At 46.0% G+C, this 23,212-nt stretch overlaps 2 protein-coding genes across 2 annotated transcripts in view; one reads left to right on the top strand and one right to left on the bottom strand.

Annotated features, from left to right (window-relative positions):
- NUDT6 (nudix hydrolase 6) overlaps window positions 1-15,857 on the bottom strand; it is a 38,724-nt gene extending 22,867 nt beyond the window's left edge. The window contains exons 1-2 of the mRNA XM_044680688.1: window positions 15,629-15,857; window positions 1,452-1,507 (exon numbers count right to left, since the gene is read on the bottom strand). Of these exons, the coding sequence (XP_044536623.1) occupies window positions 1,452-1,507; window positions 15,629-15,698 (126 nt within the window). The 5' untranslated portion in view covers window positions 15,699-15,857. The remainder of the gene's footprint in view (window positions 1-1,451; window positions 1,508-15,628) is intronic.
- A 5,718-nt stretch (window positions 15,858-21,575) lies between these two features.
- SPATA5 (spermatogenesis associated 5) overlaps window positions 21,576-23,212 on the top strand; it is a 195,919-nt gene continuing 194,282 nt past the window's right edge. Inside the window, exons 1-2 of the mRNA XM_044681102.1 lie at window positions 21,576-21,771; window positions 23,061-23,185. Coding sequence (XP_044537037.1) covers window positions 21,621-21,771; window positions 23,061-23,185 — 276 coding nt within the window. The 5' untranslated portion in view covers window positions 21,576-21,620. The remainder of the gene's footprint in view (window positions 21,772-23,060; window positions 23,186-23,212) is intronic.

Raw genomic sequence — 23,212 nt, 5'->3', positions numbered from 1 at the left:
TTTGCATCTGCTTTGCTATAAGAGATAAGAGTTTACAGAGAGATGACTGGACAGACAATCCTTTGCTATGTGAAGAGCTGGCTAATGTATAAATGGAGATTTTGAACCTTGGACTTCATCCCCCATAAATCCTTAGTTTTCCCAAATTTCCCTTTAATCTCTCCTGCGTCTCCATGTTTGCGTGGTCACGTTATCGTTTTATATTTGGCTGTAACTTCTCCCTCTTTCTCTTTTTCTCCCCCTCTTTTGTTCCTAGGAGCACGCTGGTTAGTAACCTTTTAATTAGGTCTCTGTTTATTATTAATAAAATATTCATAAATATAATATTTAACATTTTGCATAATAATTTTAATTGCCACACTAAGGAAAGACTGTGTGGTCATTAACACTATCTACAGATTGAGCAGGAGAAACTCCTCTGAGCCCTCCAGAATATTTGAGAGCTTGGCAATTCTCTAACTTAGGGGAATTCTGTGTCACTGAAAGAGCACAATATTTTCTCAGTCTTGTGCAAGGGTGGCACAGTGCTAAAAGAATTTATCATTGCTTCAGGAACCTGAGAGAAGCAGAGAAGCAGCTTTTCTTGGCCTGAGAGACTAGGACAGAAAGGGAACAGAAAGCAGTGAACTTTGGTGTAGAGTGTTTTCTTGAGAGATCTAGGACATAAAGTCCTGCCATTCAGAATCATGAATTGTCCTCCCTTGGCACAAATTTTCCTATTTCTGTTCCACCCCGCTAGATTTCTGTGTGTTCCCATTTCTCCCCCAGAACACTCTGTGAATTGTTGGGAGAATGTGAACTAGGCTCATTCATGGATTTTTCTAACTTTGATTATTCCTCTTTTCTTCTATTGAGTAAATACTGGTTATTTCTGCTTTTGCCTTGCCATTTCATAAATGTTTCATATTTGAGTCAATGGTGTTATCATAACTGATTTTGTGTGTATGGGAAGCAATGCCTTAGGGGCTCAGAAGCTACAGGGGAAATTTATCTAAGGACCTTGACAGAGTTCAATAGTAACCACATGGCCATTCCTTTGGGAATACCAGCCTGACATGCCAATGTTAATGCAGGTAGTATGAGAAAGGAAGCCCCAGTTCTGGAATAGAATCTAAGGACAGTTAGAGATCATTGTCATGTGTGGGGTACACACAGACCTGTTTATTTACATGTCGTCTCCCCCATTAGACGGTAAGCTCCTTGAAGGAAAGGACTTTTCTGTGTTCTCCCCATGCTCCCATCATTTTTCCTTCTAGAATTTAGGACAAGGCTTTGTACTTAATAGCACTTAATTAGTTGTTAATTGATCAATATTTTAAAATATCTCTTTATTAATCCTATAATTTGAGGGCAGTGATATCTTAGGCAACATAAATATAAAACACTTATTTTCTTGTCCCCTAGAATAATCTAATTGTTCAGAGTTCATTTGTAACAAAGGAATCACTTACTTTATTTCTATCTTGTACAACCAGTATTTTTCCAGTGTCTTCATCAAATACAGCACCTGTTGGGGGCAAAGCACAATTAAGGAAAATGACATGTAAATTCATCTAGCTCTTTGCTCTCCCAAATTCTTCATCACTCTTTGAGATCTAGCTCAAATCTCACCTTCTCCAAGCAGCATCATGTGATCACTCCAATCTTTCTTCTTTCTTTCTTTCCTTCCTTTTGCTTTCCTACCTCCCTTCCTTTCTTCTTTCTACTCTCCCTCTCTCCTCCTTTTCTCCCTTCTTTCTCTCCCTCCTTCCCTCCCTCTCTCCTTATTTCCTTAACTTCTTCCTTTCTTCCCTCCCTCCTTTTTTTCTTTCCTCCCTTCTTTTCTTCCTCCTCTTCTCCCTCCCTTCCTTCTTCCTTCCTCCCTCCTTCCCTTTCTCCCTCCCTTCCTTCTTTCCTTCCATTGGTCTCTCTATGCCTGGCCTACCTTTCCCCACCTCCATTCTCAAGAGCTCCTCCACCATCATGCTTGTATGCCTCTTCCAGTTCCTCACATGCTTCCTTCTATCTTGGTAACCTGTGAGCAAGTTTTCCCTACAATAGACTGAGAGCTTCCAATGAGCAGAGACAACATTTTATTCATCATTATATGCCCCCAGGGTATCCTTGGTGGTTGGTCTGGACCAGGTTTATCTAAAACCAATCCAATAAACGGAGTTTAGGGTTAGAACACACTGAAAAATAGCCATTGTAATAGGAATGACATCTTCCCCACACAGGCTAGACAAGTTTTTTCATTAAAGGGATTGAAGGCATCCTGGAATGTATTGGTCTAGACCACAAACTACAGACTGTGGGCCAGATGTGGCCCCCTGAAATGTTCTATCTGGCTGACATTATTCCTCATCTGACATATACAATGAGTAGGATACAATACAATGAAACTTGGAAAGAGAAACAGACTGACAGATGAGCATTTCCTTTCCTTTGAACCCCTCTTTAAAAAGTTTGCCCATCACTGGGCTAGACCAACAATGGAAAACCTATGGCACCGGTGCCAAAGATGGCACACAGAGCACTTCCTGTGGGCACATGGCTGCTCCTCCCCCACCCACAGTTTGTTACCAGAAAGGCAGAGGGAGCGGGGCGGAGCTGCTCCCCTCCTCCTCTCCCCTGCACCTGATGACATTTTTTTTACATCCCTGGCCCTTATGCCTAGGAGCCAAAGGGAGCACATAGTGGGTAAGGTGGGCAGCTCACAGGTGGCAGAGCTAGAAGGGAGCAGAATGCTCGTGCCACTCCCCTCCCCCTCGCTATACTTGCTGAGAACCTTCCTCACGTCACTGGCCCCTCCGCCCAGCAGCCCAATGGGAGAGCTTTCTCCCCCTGTGAGGGGTAATGGGGGACAGGGCACACCCAGCATTTGGTGGGGGGAGGGGCACGGCACACAGTCTTGGGGGTGCAGCACAGCATTTGGTCTGGGATGGGGCTGGGGCCCAGCACTTCTCTCTAAAAAGGTTCGCCATCACTGACACGGTGGCTTAAGGACAAGTCAGTCAAAGGCAAAGCTGTATCCTTCCTGAATGTTGTATTTTCATGGTTCTGCCCTAGGCCTGGAATGCTCTCCATCTTCCGGATTCCTCAAGTCCCAGCTGAAACGCCACCTTCTACAAGAAGCCTTTCCCGATCCCCCTTAACGTGGGCGCCCTGTTCCTCTGAATTTTGCCCAAATCATCCTCTCTATATCTTGTTGTTACATAATTGTTTACCTGTGGTCTCCCCCTTTAGGCTTTGAGCTCCGTGAGGGCAGGGACTGTCTTTTGCTATTCTCTGTATTCCCAGTGCTTAGAACAATGCCTGGCACATAGTAGGTGCTTAAAAAAATACTTGTTAACTGTCTGATGACTCATTTTATTCTGGAATTGGCCGAGTCGGGCCTGGCTCACAACATTCATGGACCATAAAATTCAATAAAAACAAATGTATTCACAATAAGATTAAAACACAATTTACTAAAAACAGACGCTGTTCTTTGCACTTGCCAGAATGAAAATGTTGGATCAGAAAGACTTTTTTTGGCATGGCAATGAGAATTCTACCATACTTCAGGAACACGTATTTCCCACCAACTTGGCTTTTTTTTTGGCCTCTAATCCTCTGGGCCAATGAAATCTTGGGGTCGACCTCTGTGGTGCTGAACTTGGGGTCGGAATGATCTGGCTTCAAATCTTGCCTCTTACGAAGCTAAATGACCCCAAGCAAATCACTTGACCTCACAACCTCAATTTTTTCATCTGTAACATGAGGCCAATAATAATATCTAGCTTACAGGGTACTGTGATAAATAAATGAGATAAAGTCTACAAAGCACTTTGCAGCCTTTTATTATGTATAATACTTTATTATGGGTATATAATTGTGTATTATGTAAAAGCTAGTTATTGTTATTATTGGTTGCTATAACTCTTATAACCTAGCCTGTATAAAACAGATTGTGTTCCCCACGGTGGGTGGCAAGGCCCCCCAAGTCAATCCAGGGTACCTGCTCCCATTGTAATCACCGTGAGGCTCTTACTAAACAACTCTGGGAATCCAGTGAGGGGATGGTACCAAGTTCTTAGAATTCTCTCCTGAGTAGCTGCCCCTTTTTGGGGGAGCCTGCAGGAAGACTCTCCATTACCTTGAATCCCAGGCAGGGATTCAAGTTGGCACAAAGCTGGCAGAGGATGCCCTTTCCTCCGAGTGAACGTGGATTCACCATGATTATGAAATGAAAACGTCAGTTTCCCCATGGGGGTGGGGAGAAAAGATGGCAGACAATTCCACCGCTCCATCTCTGGAGCCCTTCTGATGAGAAGTTGTCCACACTCTCCAAAGGAGAGGGTTGCTGCCAGGTAAGGGGAATGTGAATCAGCTCTTCACGGTATATAGGACCAGCAGCAGAAGGAAGAAGCTAGGTGCTCTGTGAGGAAGAGAATAAGCAAAGGCTGTCAAGGATCAAGCCCGACTCTGGTTCAATACAGCCCATCTGAACAAGTCTTCCTGGAGGCTGAGTCTGAGAAAATGCTAGCCTTGAAGGCCCTCCCCTTTCTAAAGCAGCATCAATTCCTCACACAGATTCTGGAAGGTAGGACCCCTAACCCCAATAATGGCCATGGAGGGAGACTTTCTTGCCTCTAGAACCAACTCTTTCCCTTTTTGTGAGCTTTTACTCTACTAGGAGAGGCCCAGAATTTTATCTGACCTCATATTGCTCCTAGGGGCACCTGGCAAGCGCTTAATACTTAATATATTTGGTGAATCGAGCTGGTGGTATAGTCTAGTAGGAAGAACACTAGATATGGAGGACCACAGATATGGACCACTGGATATACTGTTGGACTGGATTGAAGTGTTGGTTAGTTTTGTTGGATTTTCTTCTCTCAATCCTCTTTTGTAATCTTTGGTAGAGGAGGTTATTCTCTGGTAGGGAAAGTAAAGTAATATGTTCAGAATTAAAAGTACCATTAAAAGATTAATATGAAGGCACTTCTAGCTGTGTGATCCTGGGCAAGTCACTTAACTCCCATTGTCTAGCCCTTACTGCTCTTCTGCCTTAGAGCTAAAACACAGAGCTGATTCTAAGATGGAAGGTTAAAAGAAAATAACACAAAAATTTGTTTCATTCCCAGCAGCCCTGTTAGGTAGCTAGCTAGTTCAAGTATTATACCTATTTCACAGGTAAGCAAATTGAGGCTCAGAAAAGTTAAATGACTTGTCCAAGGTAATATAGTTTATAAATGCTGGAGCCAGGATCCGAATACAGTTCTTTCCTGATTGCAAGGCCAGTGCTGTACTGTGTAAAACAGCTTCCCCTTTAAGAAAAAAAACAACCTAGTTTTGTACTACTCAAGTAATTTTTTAATGTTTCATAACAAATTTATTGAAGTAATTAAAAAACCACTGAAAGATGAATAATTGTGTGTTATTCATGAGAAAACACACTCTATATCCGATTTGACTTTGCCTTCTTGTCTTTTCCTGAAGGAAATGGTGCCAACAACGTACTCCGATGGAGACGCCCCCTTAGAGGATCCAGTTTAGAGGTCACTGGGAAAAACCAGCTCTCAAGATGCGAGCTCCCCCTGGTGGTCCTGATCTCAAAGCTAACGACTCACTCCTGGCTGCATGTGGCAAGGGATTGCAGCGACAAGACACTTCTGCCTCAGCTGCACTGCTCAGAGGCTTTCCAGAGATCTGTGGTCCCCTTCTTGTAGCCGAAGCCAATGGCCTCTGGTCAGATGCCCCCCTTTTTAAATTCTTTGTAGCACTGGACATCGTTGATAAACTCCTCTTGTTCGGTCATTTTTAGGCATGTCCAACTCTTTGTGACCCCATTTGGGGGTTTTCTTGGCAAAGATATTGGATTCTCCATCTCATTTTACAGGTGAGGAAACTGAGGCTGAGAAGTGAAGGGACTTCTCCAAGGTCATGCAGGCATAACCTACAAGTGAGATCTGAACCCAAATGCTCTGACTCGTGTCACTATACTAGCAAACTTCCTAGAGACCGCTCAGCTCTGGGCACCACATTTTGGGAAAGATGTTGGTAAGCTATGGACATCATTGGGCTACTGTAACCAGGGTGTTGAAGGGCCTCAGATTCCCATCATGTGACTGGATGAAGAAATTGGGGATGTTTAGCCTGAAGAAAACAAGGCTCAGTGTGGGGCAAGGCTGAGAGATGAGGGGAGAAGAATAAGGGTCTTGAGTGCAAGAAGTAAAGGAATAAATCTCTTGGAACTCCTTTGTCCTGGACATATCGGATTCCAGATGATCCCACCACAGTTTAGGGATTGGAGAATTGCTCTCAGCTCCACTGAGCTTTAGTAGGGGCTTTTGGGATGAATGGAAGGGGGAATGGAGGGAAGGGGAGGGTTGTTCAGTTGTTAAGCTGTTTTTTAGTTATGTCTGACCCTTTATGACTCTATTTAGAGTTTTCTTGGCAGAGATACTAGAGGGGTTTGTCATTTCCTTCTCCAGCTCATTTTAGAGATGAGGAAACTGAGGCAAACAGGGTTAAGTTACTTGTCCAGGGTCATATAGCCAGAAAGTATCTGAGGTCTCAGGAAGGTGAAACTTTTCTGACTTCAGGCTCAGGACTCTGTCCATTGTGCTACCTAGCTACGCTAGCTTTATTTTCACTCACTTTTAATTCAAATTTAGAACCTTCCTTCAGTTATTTAAAAACACTACATAGGTTTCGCCAGATTGCCAAAAGGGTCCATAAGAAAAAACAGGCCGGGAATTCCTGGACTAGATAATCTCTGACTTCAGTCCCTCTTCTAAATCTAGAACCCAAGGATCCCATATGTACCTAAAATCTTGGTGCAGTTTTAAGCTCTTAATCTTTTCAAACCTTCAAATCAAACCCACCCACCAACCAAAGCTTTCCTGAGCTGGGTGCTCCACTGTCTGGGGCGGGAGTCTTAGTCGCTCCCACCTATAAAGCTCAAGAGTTTAGAATTAGGGCGAGGGTGGGCTTCACACCCCTGTACGTAGGCCAAGAAGGGAGGTCCTCGGCAGCTCTAGTCACAGAGCACAGGAGAGCTGGCTGCTGCATGGTCAGATGGAAGAAGCCAAGGCTGTCCGTGGAGCGGTGTCAGATATTCTCCCGGGCACCAGAGCTATTCGATGCTCTGAGCGGGACAGCATCTAGGCCAATTTCATAGATCGCCCACCAGGGAACCGAGAGCGGAGAAATCAAAAGCATGGATTCCCGGTGTCCACAGCCATCCATCAAGCTTGTAAGATAGAGGTGGCCTCTGTCTGTCAGTGAGCTTTTCCCACGGCATATAAGAGGGACTGTATTGGTATGATGAGGGTAGCAAAGGCACACAAAGGGCTCATGAACAAATGTGCACCCACACAGAGGAATAATTAACAACATAATGCAAAACATGGCAAGAGTCAAGTAAATGGTACAAACTAATAAGATCAGTGAGGTTCAGGATCAGGGGTATGTTCATAAATGTTTAACAACCAGCTTTCTAGGGGAGAAAGTACACATTAGGAGGCAATTGGGTGGCTCAGAGGATTGAGAACCAGGCCCAGAGACAGGAGGTCCTGGGTTCAAATCTGACCTCAGACATGTCCTAGCTGTGTGACCCTGGGCAAGTCACTTAACTCCCATTGCCTGGCCCTTACCACTCTTCTGCCTTGGAACCAATACATGGAAAGTAAGGGTTTAAAAAAAAAGAAAAGAAAAAAAAAAAAGAAAGTACACATTATACATTTTAAAGTTTAATCTGCGTTACTAACACTTCCCTTCATTATTTTCTTACGTTCAAACAACTAAGAAAACAAAGTCATGACTTGTCCTGTTTGCTGATTTCTGGTGTTCAGATGCTCATGATGAAAAGGAGCCACCAGGCCTCTCACCGGACAGTTTTAGCCAGCTTCAGGAAGCCTCTGGGATGGCCTAAGGAAGGGGCCCACAGACTGACAAAGCTGGAGTTAGGGTTAAAGAGATAGGCTGGAGAGTTCATTTGGTGCAGGGAAGACCATGGAGAGCTTTCAGGGAATCTGCCTATTTGGATGGGAAAAAAGGAAGTCTTTATTTCAATATAATTTCATTTAATTCAATGTAATTGTTTTCTTTTATAATCCTATAAGACTTCACCATACTGCTAAAGGGGTCTGCAGCACCAAAAAGATGAAGAAGCCCTGGTCAAGTCAATCTTCCTTGTATTACAGATGAGGAAACTGAGGTGAGGGGTGGGAATGGTCTTTCACAAGCTAACACAGGTGGCAGAAAGTCTGGGATTTGGACGAGGCTAGTGTTAGTTATAGAGTGGATAAGGAACTCTCCTTGGAGCCAAGAAGCCTGAACTCTTTGATATGACTTGGCTGGGCAGCTCATTTAATCTTGGGCTATCAGTGGCAGAAAAGTTGCTGACCTGCACTGGTGAATGGTGTTTCCTCGCATGGGAGCTTCCATCAATGAAATTCTCTTCATCTACTTGACAGCTTGCCAAGGGTATGAAAGAAACATGACGAAGGCCATGGAGAAGCATTTAGTCTGGCCAGGCCCTGTGGATATCTTTGGGAAACAGACCTTGCGAAATGCTCAGTGACTTAACGCGGTGAGGAGGCGAGGATGCTTGGGCAGACGCCCTGGGGAAGCTGGCATCGGGCCATTGTTCTCATTATGAACGATGCTTGCACTAGATTCTGAGGGTGGTCATCGGTGCCAACAATGGGTCAATGCGGCATAATGATGGTAATTCCATGACTTCATTGGGGCTTCCTCTTATGCCACAAGGAGTGCCTTCATCCGTCTGAGGACTGGCTGGTCTCGTCCAAGGGTCCAGGGGAAATTCCATGAGGTATAAAGAGCTGTACTTTAGCATGTGGCTTCTGGAATAAGGGTGGAGGTGGTCAGGTAAGAAGAAGCCTCCCCACAGGGAGGAACCTGGACATTAGCTGCACGTGAAGGCTGAGGAGGATTGTGGGAGGCCCTGGCAGGAGGCCATTCCTAAAAGACAATTGTGAGAATACCAAGTGAGTTTTGGGGGAAACGAACAGATCAGAGGCTTTGGTTTGGAACTCCACGGTCTTTTCCAATCCTACATATTCTCTGAGGCAGGCAGGAAGGGAGGGGAGGGAGGAGAATAAGCATTCCCATAGAGTCTGAGGCCTCTAAAATATTCTATTGCACGTGGTTCTCATGACAACCGTGCAAGGCAGGCGCTGTTACTACCTCCATTTGACGGCTGAGGAAACCGAAGCAGACAAGCGTTAGGCGACCCGTGCAGTGTCGCACAGTGACTGAACTGGAGTTCATGGTCCTCAACATGCCAATCTGTTATCAGGTCGTGGAGATGCTCAAAGGCCACGCTGAGGAATTTCGGCTTTCTCTTGTGGGTGATGGGGCATCATTAGTGGGTTTGAGCAGCAGAGTAATAGGGTCAAAGGAAAGCGGCGGAAGGGATCCCGTGTCTGATAGGAGTGTATGAGACAGGGTGAGTGGAAGAGGGGCCACAGGCTAGCGGAGTTATGGCAATACTCCAGGCAACGGGGACCAAGGGCTGAAACTACAATGGCATCCCATGGAAAAGAACGGTGCATTTGAGCATTGAAGAGAAAATCGAGAAGAGAAAGGGAATAACGGAATAAATTCAGGAAGTGTGGGAAATGAACGCATCACGGATGACTTTGATATTTTAAGTGAGCCTGGGAGAATGATGGGAATCCTGACAAAAATGAGTTCTGTGAGGGCTGAATCGACCCCACTCCATGAGGCTGACTCAGCCTGTACTGAACATCACTTCATAAGGCAACTTCAGTCAGCTTATTGGTACCGATCCAGTAATTACTGAGGCTGGGCCCATTCCCACCTAGGTGGAGATGGGAGATCCGGGCCGATGCCCAGGAGACAGCAGTGTGCTAGGCATACCCCCACAGCCTCACACACCTAACAGGGCAGTAGTGAAGGGCTTACATTCAATTAGATGGAATTAGAAGGAATCTCAAAGATCACCTACTCTGAGCCCTTCTTTTTTCAGATAAGGAGAGAGGCCCAGAGAATGACATAGCTTGCCCAAAGTCACGTGGGGAGTTGGTTTCAGAGCTGGGATTCAAACCCAATCCTCCGATTAAAGAAAAATTCTTCTCTTCTACTGGATCATCCATTTTGTGCACTGAATGATGGACTGAAGAGAGTGGTTCCCAGCAAGGCAGGTAGAGGCTTGGGTAGAGAATGCCCTCTTTTCTTAGCTATCCTTTAAAACTCATTATTGGTTAAAAAGGAGAATGTCTATTCAGTGGGTGGGGATGCCTCGCAGGTGAATTAGTGATAGACATTTTTTAAAAAGCAGCAATAAAATATTTTTGAAAACATGGAAAGGAGGAGAAAAAGGAACACAAACAGAACTCGACTACTACTTTGACAAACTTAGCACATATGTAGCTTCCCTCTCAGGTTACTTCCCAACTCCACACTTCTGGGTTTGTATTTTGGGTTCCCAGCATGGTGATTACTCTCAGATGTTGCAAAAGATGGGGTTTTACATTGAAAACTATAGCTCATGAGCCCCCACTGGTGAGTTTCCCTTTAATAGGCAACTAAAAGACACAATTCTGTCAAAACAAAAGCATTTCCTAAGATGGCATAATTAGAATAGAAGTTACAAAACATCCTCCCCTCCCTCCCAAACCTAGGACATACTGGCCAGCAGAACAGCATCAGAAGGAAGAGCGGACAGCAATTTAGCTTACAACCAGGACCTGATCAGTGTGAAGAATGAAATCTGGGAAGCATGCATATTTGAATTTACCCTCTTTGAAATTATAATTAGGTAAAATGTGGTCATTGGTTCCGGATGAATAGAAATCTAAGGGGAAGAGTCTGAATAGTGCCTCTACTTCAAAGGATTCATCATTCACAGTAATTGTGACCTTGCTTATGCATAGATCAAGAAGTGCCCGTGTTGGGGATGTACCTGGCAAAGCCAATGCATGCTCAGCTATGGCATCCTGAAGTCTTTTTTGCTCTCAGCATCTTTGATGAAGCATCTCTGCTGGAAGGGTCAATTGGGCAGTTCTCTGGGCCTTGTCCTCTTTACAGATCAGCTACCAATTGCAAGGGCTATTCTTCCTTGGAATTAGTGGTGGCTTCTCTTCTCTGCTTCCAGGGGTCACACTCCTTGACTATCTTCAACTCTTTTGTAACTGGTTAAGAATCAGATTTCTTGGTTGGTGCTCAGGGATCACATGCTTTTTTGTAAGGGCTACCAGAGGCAATGGTCAGTCCTTGACCCCACTAAAAGACAAGTTCCTTCCTAATTTCACCAGGGAGAATGTCTTACTTTGTAAAAGGACAACAGGACCTAGACATGTTTTTGTACTTCATTATTAATATCTGTTCAGCCATTTCAGTTGCTTCTTTATGACTCCATTTTGGGGCTTTCTTGGAAGAGATACTGGAGTGACTTCCTGGAGTGATTTGCCATTTCTTTCTCCAGCTCATTTTATAGATGAGGAGGCTGAGGCAGACAGGGTGAAGTGATTTGCCCAAGGTCACACAGCTAATATCCTAGAATGATTGGCCATTTCCTTCTCCAGATCATTTTACAGATGAGGAAGTGAAGGCAAACAGGATTAAATTACTTGCCCCAAATCACATAGGTAGTAAGTGTCTGAGCCACATTTGAATTCAGGTCTTGTTGACTCTGGGCCCAGTGCTTTGTCCACAGTGCCACCTAGTCACCCTGTTTCATTAACATATTACTACCTAGCTTCTTCTACTCCCCAAATTCCCAGCTGCACGATTAGGCAGAGATATCACATTACAAAGTTCTCCTAGGTGACTACTCATCTTGGAGCTGGCACTGGCCTGCCACGATCCAAGAGGGGGAAAGGAAAAAGAAAATCAGATGTTCCTTTTTAGAAGGAAAGTTTGGTCTTAATAGGCCTTCTAACAGTTATAGAGACTCCTGCACTTTCAAGGGAGAAAGTGGAAAGAATGCCAGGTTTGGGGTAAGAGGGCCTGGATTCACATCCTGGCTCTGCCATTTATCCCACCTGCTTTATCTTGAGAAAATTATTAACTTCTGTCAGTTTACTCACTTGTAAAATTAAAGGGTTGGACTAGATCATCTGGAAGGGCCCTTCCATCCCTAAGTATATCATTCTAGGACCCTATGAACCATGAGGTCCCAAGTAAACGTTCCTCTGGGTCCCTGAAACACGGGGATCTCCCCCCAAACAGGGAGCCTCCCAAAAGGAGGACCCAAAACAAGCCATAATAGGATAAGCTAGCTATCTTAGAAAAGAGAATCAGATAAACTCCAAAAAGCCCCAAAGAAGTTGTGGGGCACCCCTGAAAAAGCTTCCTTCTTATCATTTCCAAGTGCCACTGGATAAGAGGAATGAATGTGATTCAACCAATAGAGGGAGGGCTTATGGATGAAGAAATTACCCCATTGATGTGGGTCAGCATCTTCTCTGAAACTTACATTCCTGGAGAGCTGCTAAGATCACTGACAAATAAATGACTTGTCCAGGATCACAAAGGTGGGATTTGAGTTCAGATCTTCTTGACCCCAAGGCCAGCTCTCTGATCATTGTCGCTCTGCCTCTCATCTCTCTAACTTATGGTTCACAGGATTGTCAGGAACCTAATACAGCCTCCCCAGGGTCACAGACATGGAACTGGGATTTGAACCCATACATCCTGGTTATAAATCTAGCACTTTATACATCTTGGAAGCTAATCAATGAATCTCAACTCTGTTCAGTGACTAATTTCACTTGTAGGTTTTTGTAGCAAAAATATTCTATTCTGGGTCAGAGGATCCAGATTCAAATTCTACCTCAGTTACCTATTATTCCCTGTGTCAACTTTGGCAAGTCACTTTCTTTTCTTACCCCTCAGTCTCTAGAACTATAAAATGATGAGATTAGACTGGATGGTTCCAGTCAAGGGCTTTCATAGAGCTGGAAGGGACCCCTCATTTTACAGATGAGGAAACAGAGGCTGGGAGAGGTTATCTGATTTGTCCAGGATCACACAACTAGTATCTGGGGTAGGATTTGAACCTGAAACTTCTTGACTTCAAGTCCAATATTCCATTCACTACACTAAGAGGGCCACTGTGTCAAAAACACTCCCTGCCCACCCCATGCCTCCCTCCCTTAGCATTCTGCCAATTGGTGAATCTAGGAAGCAAACTCTCTTTTATTTTTTAATTTTATTTTTCAAACTCTCTTTTTAAATGCAAGCATTCTCTATCCAGCTCCATCTGCGTGGGTCCAAAGCGACCGTCTGATAGAGAACTGGGTCGGCATGGGCTTGTTGCTGATCTACTTCTCTCTGCATCTTCTTCAGGGCCTGGCAATGCTCAAAGCATGACTTGCAAATGATGGTTCCTACACGGGCAAGTTTTCTTTTTCATAAAAATCAAATAAAGGATCAACTGTGCTACGGTAGCCTTGGAGACACCAGACAAGGGTTTGTAGGAAAGCTTCTGACCTAACACAGCCTACAAAGCTTCTACAATGTCTGTACTCTATCCAGGTTCAGAGTATAATGTTCAGTTTTGAGTGACTCAGTTTTTGTTTTGTTTTGTTTTGTTTTTGAGTGACTGCAGTTTTGAGTGAGCTGAGAACAGCTGAAAGGGAGTGTGGTTGGAGGGGGCCCAATTAATCCGCCAGTTAATTAGTCAATCAATCAGTTAATAACTGTCGCTTAAACCCCTCCTAAGAAAAGCAAAAGACAACTCCTGCTCTGAAAGACTCACAATCTAGTGGGGGAAAAACATGCCAATGATTGTGTACTTAGGATCTATAGACGAGATGAATTGAAGAGCACTAAGAAGACACGGGAATTAAGGGGGTCTGGTAGGAGCTTTGTGGGTGGGGGTGGGGGAGTGGGGTGGGGTGCTGGGAACTGAAGGAAGCCAGGGAAACCAGAAGGGGGAAATGGAAAGGGTACGAAGTCCAAGCAGAGGAGAGGGACACTGGAAATGCCCAGGTAGGAGACCGGGACCCCAGGATCCCAGCCTCCACTGGGCAGGGGGTGGGATGTAAGAAGACTGGGAAGGTGGGGGGAGGAGGGAGTGTCATGAAGGGCTCTGCAAGCCAAACGGGATGCCAAGGGGATTTCAGGCCATAGGAGGACTGGCCAAAGCAAGGAGAGCTGTTTGGTCTGGGAAAGAGATTTGATGAGGCTGGAATGAGGCTGGGGAGATGCATCCAAACATCTGAAAGAACTATAGAGAAAGGTTAGATGAGTTCTGATGGGGCCCCCTTTTTCTCACAGGAAGAAAAGACTTCCTAGAGGTTAAGGCTCTCCAAAAGTCAATGGGCTACCTCTGGAAGCAAATGAGCATTTATTAAGCACCTTCCACATACAAGTAACACCTATAACCTCATTTGAGCCTCACAGCAACCCTGCAGGGTAGGGGCTTTGCTATCCACACCTTACAGGTGAGGAAATAGGCAGGTGGAGTTTAAACGACTCTGCCAGGGTCATAGAGTTGTATTCAGGCTCAGCTCTTCCTGAATCCAGCCTTGGCTATCTATCTACTGTGCTACTTAGCTCTCGCAGGAGGCCAGAGATCTCAGGATCAGAGATTTCAAGGTGAAAGGGCTCAGAAGGCCTCACTTTAGAGGTGAGAGCATGGATGCTACAAAGGTCAGTTGACTGGCCCAAGGTCTCAGAGGTAGGATTGGAGATTTAGGCTAGTGAGGTCCTCAGAGTCTTCTAGTTTACACGCCTCATTTTACATATGCCTAAGTGGGGCCCAGAAAGCCTAGGAAACTTGCCAAGGGGCATGTGGATACTAAGGCTCTGCTTTTCTGGTGCCTTCCCTCTATTATTTCTTAGTTAAAATACGATACATTATGTATCTATAGAATACTCTCTATATATCTTGTACACATTTATATACAAGGTCACACATGTATGTGTATTACATATACACATATATGTGGCACGTATATGCACACACAATACATATACATACAGTAAGTAACTCATAATCTAATGGGGAGACAACAAGCAAACATATAAAATATGTTATAATTTATAATATTACATATAAATCTATATCTCATAATATTTAGAAGATATTTTATTTTTACATAAAATAATTATTATAATGTGTCATCTATAAAATAAATGTTATACTACACTATGTAATATTATTGTATATATTTTATTATATATTTTATAAAATGTTATCTATATTATTACATATAATATATTGTTATCTATAATAGATTGTTAGGTATTATATATTTGTGTGTGTGCATATATCTAGCTGTTTGCTTGCTGTCTCCCCCATTAGATTGTAAGCTCCCTGAGGGCAGGGACCGTCTTTTGCTTCTTTTTGTATCCCCAACATTTAGCACAGTAACACAGTAGGCATTTAACAAATGCTTATTGGTTGATTAAAGTGGCAAAGTCAGGATTTGAACTCTAGCCCTCTAACTCTAAATCCAGCATTCTTTCCACTGTCCTGTCAGGATTGGATTTGGATTCAGCCTTTCCAACCTCAAACCCATGCCACCTCTCTAGTGGAGAGCAAATCCCTGGTAAGGCCTTTTGCACTCTGAAATTCTGTGAACTGTTCCTTGGATAGAGATTGTTTCTTGGGCAATTGTAGCTCCCAGAAGCATTCTACGTGATGCAAAGCTTGGGCACTGACCTGCAACTCCTACTTGATGGGTGGCATATCCTGGCAAGCGACTGGGCCCTTCCCCAAGCCACAGAGTCATCAAGGATGCATCAGATTCTGCATGGTGAAAACGGAGGCCCAGGGAGGCTGCTGGGCTTATGAACTGGCTTTGGGAGATGGGAACGTGCAGCCAGATAGCTATTCTGCCCTCTGCTCTCCATTGCTGGATTGAGGCTAAAATTGAAAAGGATGAAACAAAAGTATTACATTTTTTAAAATTAAATTTTATTTTCACATGACCTCTTATCTCCCAATGTCTCCTTCCCCCTGCTTGCTCTCCCAGAGGACATGTCTTTGTAAAGAATAAAGAGAAAATGAACCAGTCAGTATAACCAATGTATTAAAAAAAATTCTATACTATATATAGTGTTTCACATCCACAGACCCCCTACTTCTGGAAAGAAAGGAGGGCGGGACTTGCTTAGACTTGCTTACGGTTTTCCCTTGAGGCCAAGCTTGGCTACTTAATTTAACAGCATTCAGTTTTATGGTGGTGTTCTTTCAATTTAATAAAACTTTAAAAAAAATCTTTTGTTTTGAATGACCTGCATTTGCCAACATACCTCTCTACTCTCACCCTCCCAGAGGGCCATCTCTAAATACAAAGAAGAAAAGGGGGCTGCTTCAGAAACTGATGGGTCAGTAAAGTTTGACATTATATACTATATTCCCCATCCATTGTTCCCCATCTTTGCAAAGAAGTGGGGGATGGGGTGAGGATATACACATTTATCCTTTGTGATTAAGTTTGGCTATTATGATTTCACAATATTTGATTGGTTTTGTCTTACTTTTTCTTCTTTTTACAGTTATAACTGTATATCTAGTTTTCCCAATTCTGCTGAATTCACTTTTCATCAGTTCAAATAATTTTTCCCATACTTCTCTATTTTCAATAAGACAAAAGTATTTTAGAACTTCCCAGGGAATGTATCTAAATTTTGTAAAAAGAAACAAAGAGGGTGAAAATGCTGTCTTGTGAGGGAGGAATGGTGGTGTTAGTCTTTGAAAATAATCTCTATTTTCCAATCCTTTAAGGGTTGATACCTAAAATAATTTTTAAAAGTTTTATAACAACAGCAAGGCAAGGCTGACTCAAACCCAAAACAATTTAAAGTCATATTTATAAGAAGACTCAAGTTCAAATATGGCCTTAGACACAGCCTGGCTGTGGGACCCTGGAAAGTTCCATCTCCTCCCAAGATAGCTCTAAGGCCAGAAGTTGGAGCTGGAGGAAGAAATCTCTTAACCCGGATGGTTCCCTCTAACAATGGAATCACAGGCCCAATCTTTATCCCTCTCCTTTATATATCTATGTCTGGTCTTCTCAAGTGGATGGACACCTCCTTACTTCCTCCAGGAGCCCAGCAAGTGTCCTTCCACTCCACCCCACCCTCCCTTCCCTGGCTCACTTTTCTCATGTGGAAAATAAACTTCTCCTAATGAATTTCATTAACTTCTCCTCCATTAAAAGAAAGGGGTCTGGACAGATCTCTCATTTCCTATCCAGCTATGCTCTTCTGGATTTCTGTGACTTCTTACCACCTCCTTTCCCCTCCTCTATCACCCCCACACTTTTCAACCTTCTTTTGCAGCTTATCTTCCCCCCCCCCCCCTTACACTGTAAATTCCTTGAGGGCAAGGACTATGCTTCTTTTTTTCACATTCATATCTCTAGCGTTTAACATAAGGCCTGGCATAGAGCTGCTGCCTAATTAATCTTTACACACTGCCACCATGCCCTCTACGTTTCCTTTCGCTCTTGACACTAGGATCCTTGAACCTATAGCAGACTATATTTCTTGGGTAAATTCCACATGTCCCGCACAAGTGTGAGGAAGCATAAAAACTCTCTTTTATAGCGTCTCTACAAATAATTTTCTTTCAAGTCCTTTCTGGGCTCTAGGGAAAAGTCACCCCTTGGAAAGGTGGGTGGTGAAAGGACAAAAAGACCTCTCATTAAGGGAATAGATTAAAATTCTGTTTCTCCTCTGATGAGATTACACTAGGGTCCACTCCCCAGGTAATATCTTCAGACCAGATTCTATGGGAAGGCTTTCTTATTTAATTCTGATTTGAGATATAGATCTCTGGGAGGGAGAAATGGGGTAGTAACTAGATTGCTCAGTTGCTGGCTTAGTTTGTTATACATTGTGACATTCTTCCTTTGAATGTCTGTTATTGGGGCATGTTGGAAGACATGGAAGACTCTATCTAACCCTCCAAGTTAGAAATGACTTGGATATATGTATATATCTTATTATTATATTATGTGGAACATATTGTTAATGTAACAATATATTGGTAGTTTAATTTCATGTAATGTCACATATATTACATAATGCAATACAGTATATTATATGCTATATATATATAATACTATGGATAATACTGATATAATACTATGCTGTTTTTCAGTCATGTCCAACTCTTCATGACTCCATCTGGGGTTTTCTTGGGTGATTTGCCATTTCCTTCTCCAGCTGATTTTAGATGAGGAAATTGAGGCAAACAGGGTAAGGTGATTTACCTAACATCAGTGGACTAGTAAATGTCTTAGTAAATGTCTGAAGCCACATTTGAGTTGAGTCTTCCTGACTCCAAGCTCAGTCCGCTTGCCACCTAGCTGCCCACAGAATATGATTTTTAGCATTTGCTAGCATTATTAAATATTATGAACATTGTTTCTATTATAAATTTTAATATAAACTAGTAAGCTTATTATTAATATAATGCTATTGTTTGTCCTTCATTTTCTTAAAAAAAAAAAATCCTTACCCTCTGACTTAGAATCAGTACTGTATATTAGTTCTAAGGCAGAAGTACAGTAAGGGCTAGGCAGGAGGGGTCAAGTGACTTGCCCAGGGTCACATGAAATTCAGAATTCTTTAGGTCTGACTCTCCGGCCAGAGCCACCCAGCTGCACCCCACCCCCCACCCCCTTTTATTTTCAAATTGGGCCAAGGATACCCTGAATTGGCCTTCATGTAACTCTGTGTCTATATAATGCTTTATTTAGGCTGAAGCTTAAATCCCAGATGGTGGTATTAGTAGATGGGATACATTTGTTAAAGGAAAGTTTCCCCAGCTGAGGGCTGCCTGCTTGGTGGAGATGCCAGCCCCTTCTGCTACCTGGGAAATGCAGATACTGTAAGGATGGGATTTGTGCAAAGCAGTTGCTGACAGTTGCAACCAGAGAGGATTCTGGGAATTTCTCTGAGGAAGAGAGAGAGGAGAGGGCTTCAGGCAGAGGACTGGGAAGAGAGAGGAGGAGGACATCTCAGCTCAGATTCAGCCCTGAGGGCTTCCTGAGGATCTTTCTTTTGGAAACTGAAACCCTGATTCCCTGATCAAAGCCATTCCGTTGTCGCATCTCAACTTCAACCATTGAGTCAGCTAAGTCTGGACACTCCATTTTGGGAGCAATCTCTTACTCTCCTTCTCCCATTACCCAACCTTGCTGAGAGACCCTTTTTCAGTCAAACCTTACAATTATAGGAAAGAATAGAAATCGAAAAACAGGAGTGAGAGAAGAAGCTTAGAAGTGAGAACCACTAGGGATCCCACCCAAGTGATGGACCCCATAGCAAGAGCGAAGAGGGAACCCCAAAATCCTTCTGCCCTTCACCCCTTTCCCCAATCCCTGATTTGTGAATAATAAAAAGCCATTCAACAGTCATCTGAGAGACAAGGAGGGAGAGAGGAACCACAGCTTGGTCTGGCTGCCTCCATCCTGTAGTTGGCGCACCAGCTGTGAATTTAACTGATTGGGGGGAGGTTTGTGTGAACCCTCTCCTTATTCAGGATGGGATTGGGATACCGTATACCTCCTCTTATAGGGAAGCCTTGCCCACAGGACCATCCAGGTCACTCAGCTTTGAGGTGACACCCCCTTAAAGTCTCCCAGTGTATATTTGGCCACAGGGGAGTGCTGGAGAGACTCTCCACATAGACTTTCTCTATCTCCCTTCTATCAAACATCGGTTATTGGTCCTTTTAACTGTTACAATTCAAAGGGTGAGAAGGTAGAGTGCACTTATGGCTGCATATAAAGTATTAGTAAATTGTATTATGCCTATTATAAAGACAGAAGATCTGGGTTTGAATCCTGCTTCTGTTACCATCCCTGTGACCTTGGACCCTTAGATTCTGGTCTTCCTTTCCCTCTTGGTACAAAAAAGCAGATGGCTGAATCGATTGCTTAGCTCTGAGCCCCCAGCTTTGGGCTCAGTACAAGGGACCTTGGTTGGTTCGATTTAGAATTTGTCATTGGAGAGGGCAGTGTGGGGATAAGGAAGAAAGAAACATGGGGGAGTGGAGAGGAGAAATTGGAGCCTTGGAGTCAGGAAATCAGGCTCCAGCTTGGCCTGGACACAAATTGGCTGGGTGATCCTGGGCCAGTCACTGTTAATCTCTTAGTGTTTAGGGACTTTAGATTTTAGGTTGAAGAGAAAGAAAGCGTTGACTGCACAGGTAGAAGAAATTATTCACTGGGAAATCAGGGTTCCAGTCTGGATTCCTATAGGGACGGTATACAATAGGAATTCTGAGACCAAGCTTTGTAGCAATACCAAAATCCTTGGCAATTCAAGGAAGGGTCCAAGACCAAGCAACCCTCTCTCCCCTGGAAGCTTCCACCTTGCAAGCACCCTTTTGCCCTTGGTTGGTTGGCTCCGCGCCCTCGTCTCTACAGCGCCCCCTGCCGGATGGCTTGCTCTTCACCGGCTCTCCTTTATTTTTTTTCGGCTCCCACGGTAGAAACTTGTATTCCCAGTGCTGAGATAGGAGGAATCCCTGAGTAAAGGCAATAGCGCCGAGAACCAGGCGGCTTCTGGCAAGCTTGACAGCTTTTTACAAGTGGGGAAGCTGAGGCTAGGAAAAGTTTCGGCGACTTCCCCTTGCCCTGCCCCCGACTGGTATTGGAAGTAGCATTTGAAGCGAGGTCTTCCGGACTCCAAGTTCTGCGCTTTGTTCCCGGCCCTTCCTCCCCGCCTCTCCCCGGGTGGTTCAGACTCATTTGGGAACAAGCCCTCTGCGGCTCCCCCCTGCGACACGCCCGATAGGGTAAGGGAAGGCCCAGGAGTACGAGGTCCAAAGCCCGGCTCAACAACTTCCGGCCGAGATTTGGGAGCGCTTTCTGGCTGACAAAGCAGCGCGTGGCACCTGTTTGATGCCCTCTAAAAGACCCTCCCCCCCCCCCCCCCCCCATCTAGCGCACTGGAGATGGAGGTTAATAAGCCCCGTGGCTCGGATGGGGAGACTGACGCCGGGATTGCACGCGGAGGGATGAGCTGGGGAGGGGACGTCGCACTTGCCCTGGAGCCACGTCCGGAAGGTGGCCGGGTCCACGCTGTCCGCGGACCGGAGCTGGCCCAAGCGTACTGTGATGCCCCCGAAGCGGTCGAGCTCGCCTCGCAGGCCGCCGAGGCCGCCGGCCAGCGTACGGACGGCAGCCAGCCACTGCGGCGGCTGCTGCCGCGGCCCCCGGCCCTGCAGCCGCAGCAGCGACGGCCCCGGACCCAGCAGACCTCGCCACATAGCGCCCACTATCAGCCCAGCCTTCCGCCGCGCTGCCGGGGGCAGGGGACTGCCGTAGGCTTCCGAATAGCAGCGCAGCACAGCACAGCGCGGCCGCACACCTGCCCTCCCTTAGCTGCTCTCTGAAGCCAGGCGCTGGGGTGGGGGGGTGGGCAGGCGGTCCCCGGCTCCCTTTGGGCCTGAATCCCGGCTCGGTGTCCCCGAGCTTCAGGCCGACTCCGCCCCGAGATGAGGCAGGCTGCGGACCTGGGGGAAAAGCCTGCTCTCGCGGCCATTCTGGCAATCTTTGCTAGGCTCCGGGGGGCGGGCAGGGGCGGAGCCAGGGCGGAGCCAGCACAACCTCTGCCCAGGAAGCTCTTCTCGGCGCTCACGCTGTGCCGGCGGCCGGGTCTAGTCCCGGTCTGGCCCTGCCTGCGCTTTTGGCATGTCTTCCAAGAAGAGCAAAGCGCGGCGGAGCCAGGGGGCCAGCAGCGGCTCCCCCGCCTCCTCCCCGGGACCCTCGCCCGCCGGCACGCCCGGCCCGGGTCCCGACCCCGGCCCCGGCTGCCTGACCGTGATGGATTTGGTGGAAAAAGGTAAAAGGCGCCGGGAGAGAGGGCGGGGCCGGCCGAGGGGGTGGGAGGGGGCTGCGAACACGTGGGGGCTCTCCGAATTCGCGGGGATGCACGCGGCTGGCTGTCGGGGAAGCTGGTCTCTGTTCCGGCCCCTCCCCTCCTGGAGCCTCAGTTTCCTTCTCCGGCAAGTGAAGGCGGGACCAGAAGGGCCCTGTCCAACCCGTGGCTGGAACTGGCTGCTCCAATGAAAGGGGGCAAAGCTAACTGTGTGTCATGGCTGGGGAAAGGGAGTCCTGGACGGGAAAGTTTCCTCTGCCGCTGCCGGGGTAGCCAGGCACCTTCCCTCCAGCAGTGCCCAGACTTTCCCGGGGGCCCTCCAGGAGGAGTCCAGGGCACAGGCTGGGGATGCTGTTGTGGAGCCTTTTTCCGAGCCCCGGTAGGTTGGCTCATGCCGTTCCTCCAGCGACCCCCTATGAGAGTGGTAAAAGGGGACGCTCTTTCTGTGGCCTTGTGCCGAGGACCCCGAGATGGGAAACCTCAGCTCCCTGTGGGTCCGGTAGTGGGGATACCTAGGTGGCAACATGCAGGCGCATTCCCACTTAGGGGCACTTAGGTATGCAGGGTTCCTGGGAGGTCATCCAAGCCAAACATCTCATTTTACATTTGGGGAAACAGAGGTAGATCCCATCACACACCCAGTAAAGTGCCAGAAGCAGAATTTGAACCCAGGTCTTCCCAGTGTAGGGATTCACTTCACGCAGAGCCTGTATAAGGCTCACGTGTTTGGAAGGGATTCCAGGTTAAACCAGCAGAGTTCTGAGGACCCTTCCCCCACTAGGGTCCGCTGAGGTGGTGGGACTTGGCCTATGGTGCAGGGGGTGATGGACAAGTGCTGGGATCCTGCTTGAGAGCTGAGTGGACTCAGGAGAGCCTGCCTGTCCAACCCCTTATGGGACAGCCAGTTTATAAGTGACTTGTCCAGGGTCATCCAGCCCCAGAGTGAAAGGTGCTCTTTACATTAAGAGGAAGCGAGCCTGGGCCTAGAGTGAAGAAGCTTGGGACACTTACTAGGCAAGTCACAGCTGCTCCCTGCCTCAGTTTCCTAAGTTGTAGAATGGGGTAATAGTAGCCTCACCCCTTACCTAATGAGACAGTGAAGGCAGACCGCTTAGCACAGTGCCTGGCACGAGCATTGAGCTGCCCCTGTGCCGATGGTCAGTTCTGCATTGTCCGGAGAGGTAAATTTTGTCAGCAGGCGTCTTCTTGTAATTATGACTTTGTCACTGGGTGCTTTCCCTTTTTCTTTGCAGTAGATGACCCCGTCCCCAAAGCGTTCCAGAATTTCTTTGCACAACTCAGCCTAACCACCATGCGATCCTACGGCCTGTGCATTGGGCGGCCGGTGCTACTCACTGGTGTGAGCGGGCAGCAGGAGGTGAGGGTTCCTGGACGTGCCCTGTGG

The sequence above is a fragment of the Gracilinanus agilis genome, chromosome 6, assembly GCF_016433145.1.
Source record: "Gracilinanus agilis isolate LMUSP501 chromosome 6, AgileGrace, whole genome shotgun sequence".
Taxonomy (NCBI): Eukaryota; Metazoa; Chordata; class Mammalia; order Didelphimorphia; family Didelphidae; genus Gracilinanus; species Gracilinanus agilis.
This window is presented reverse-complemented; position numbering and strand designations above follow the sequence as displayed.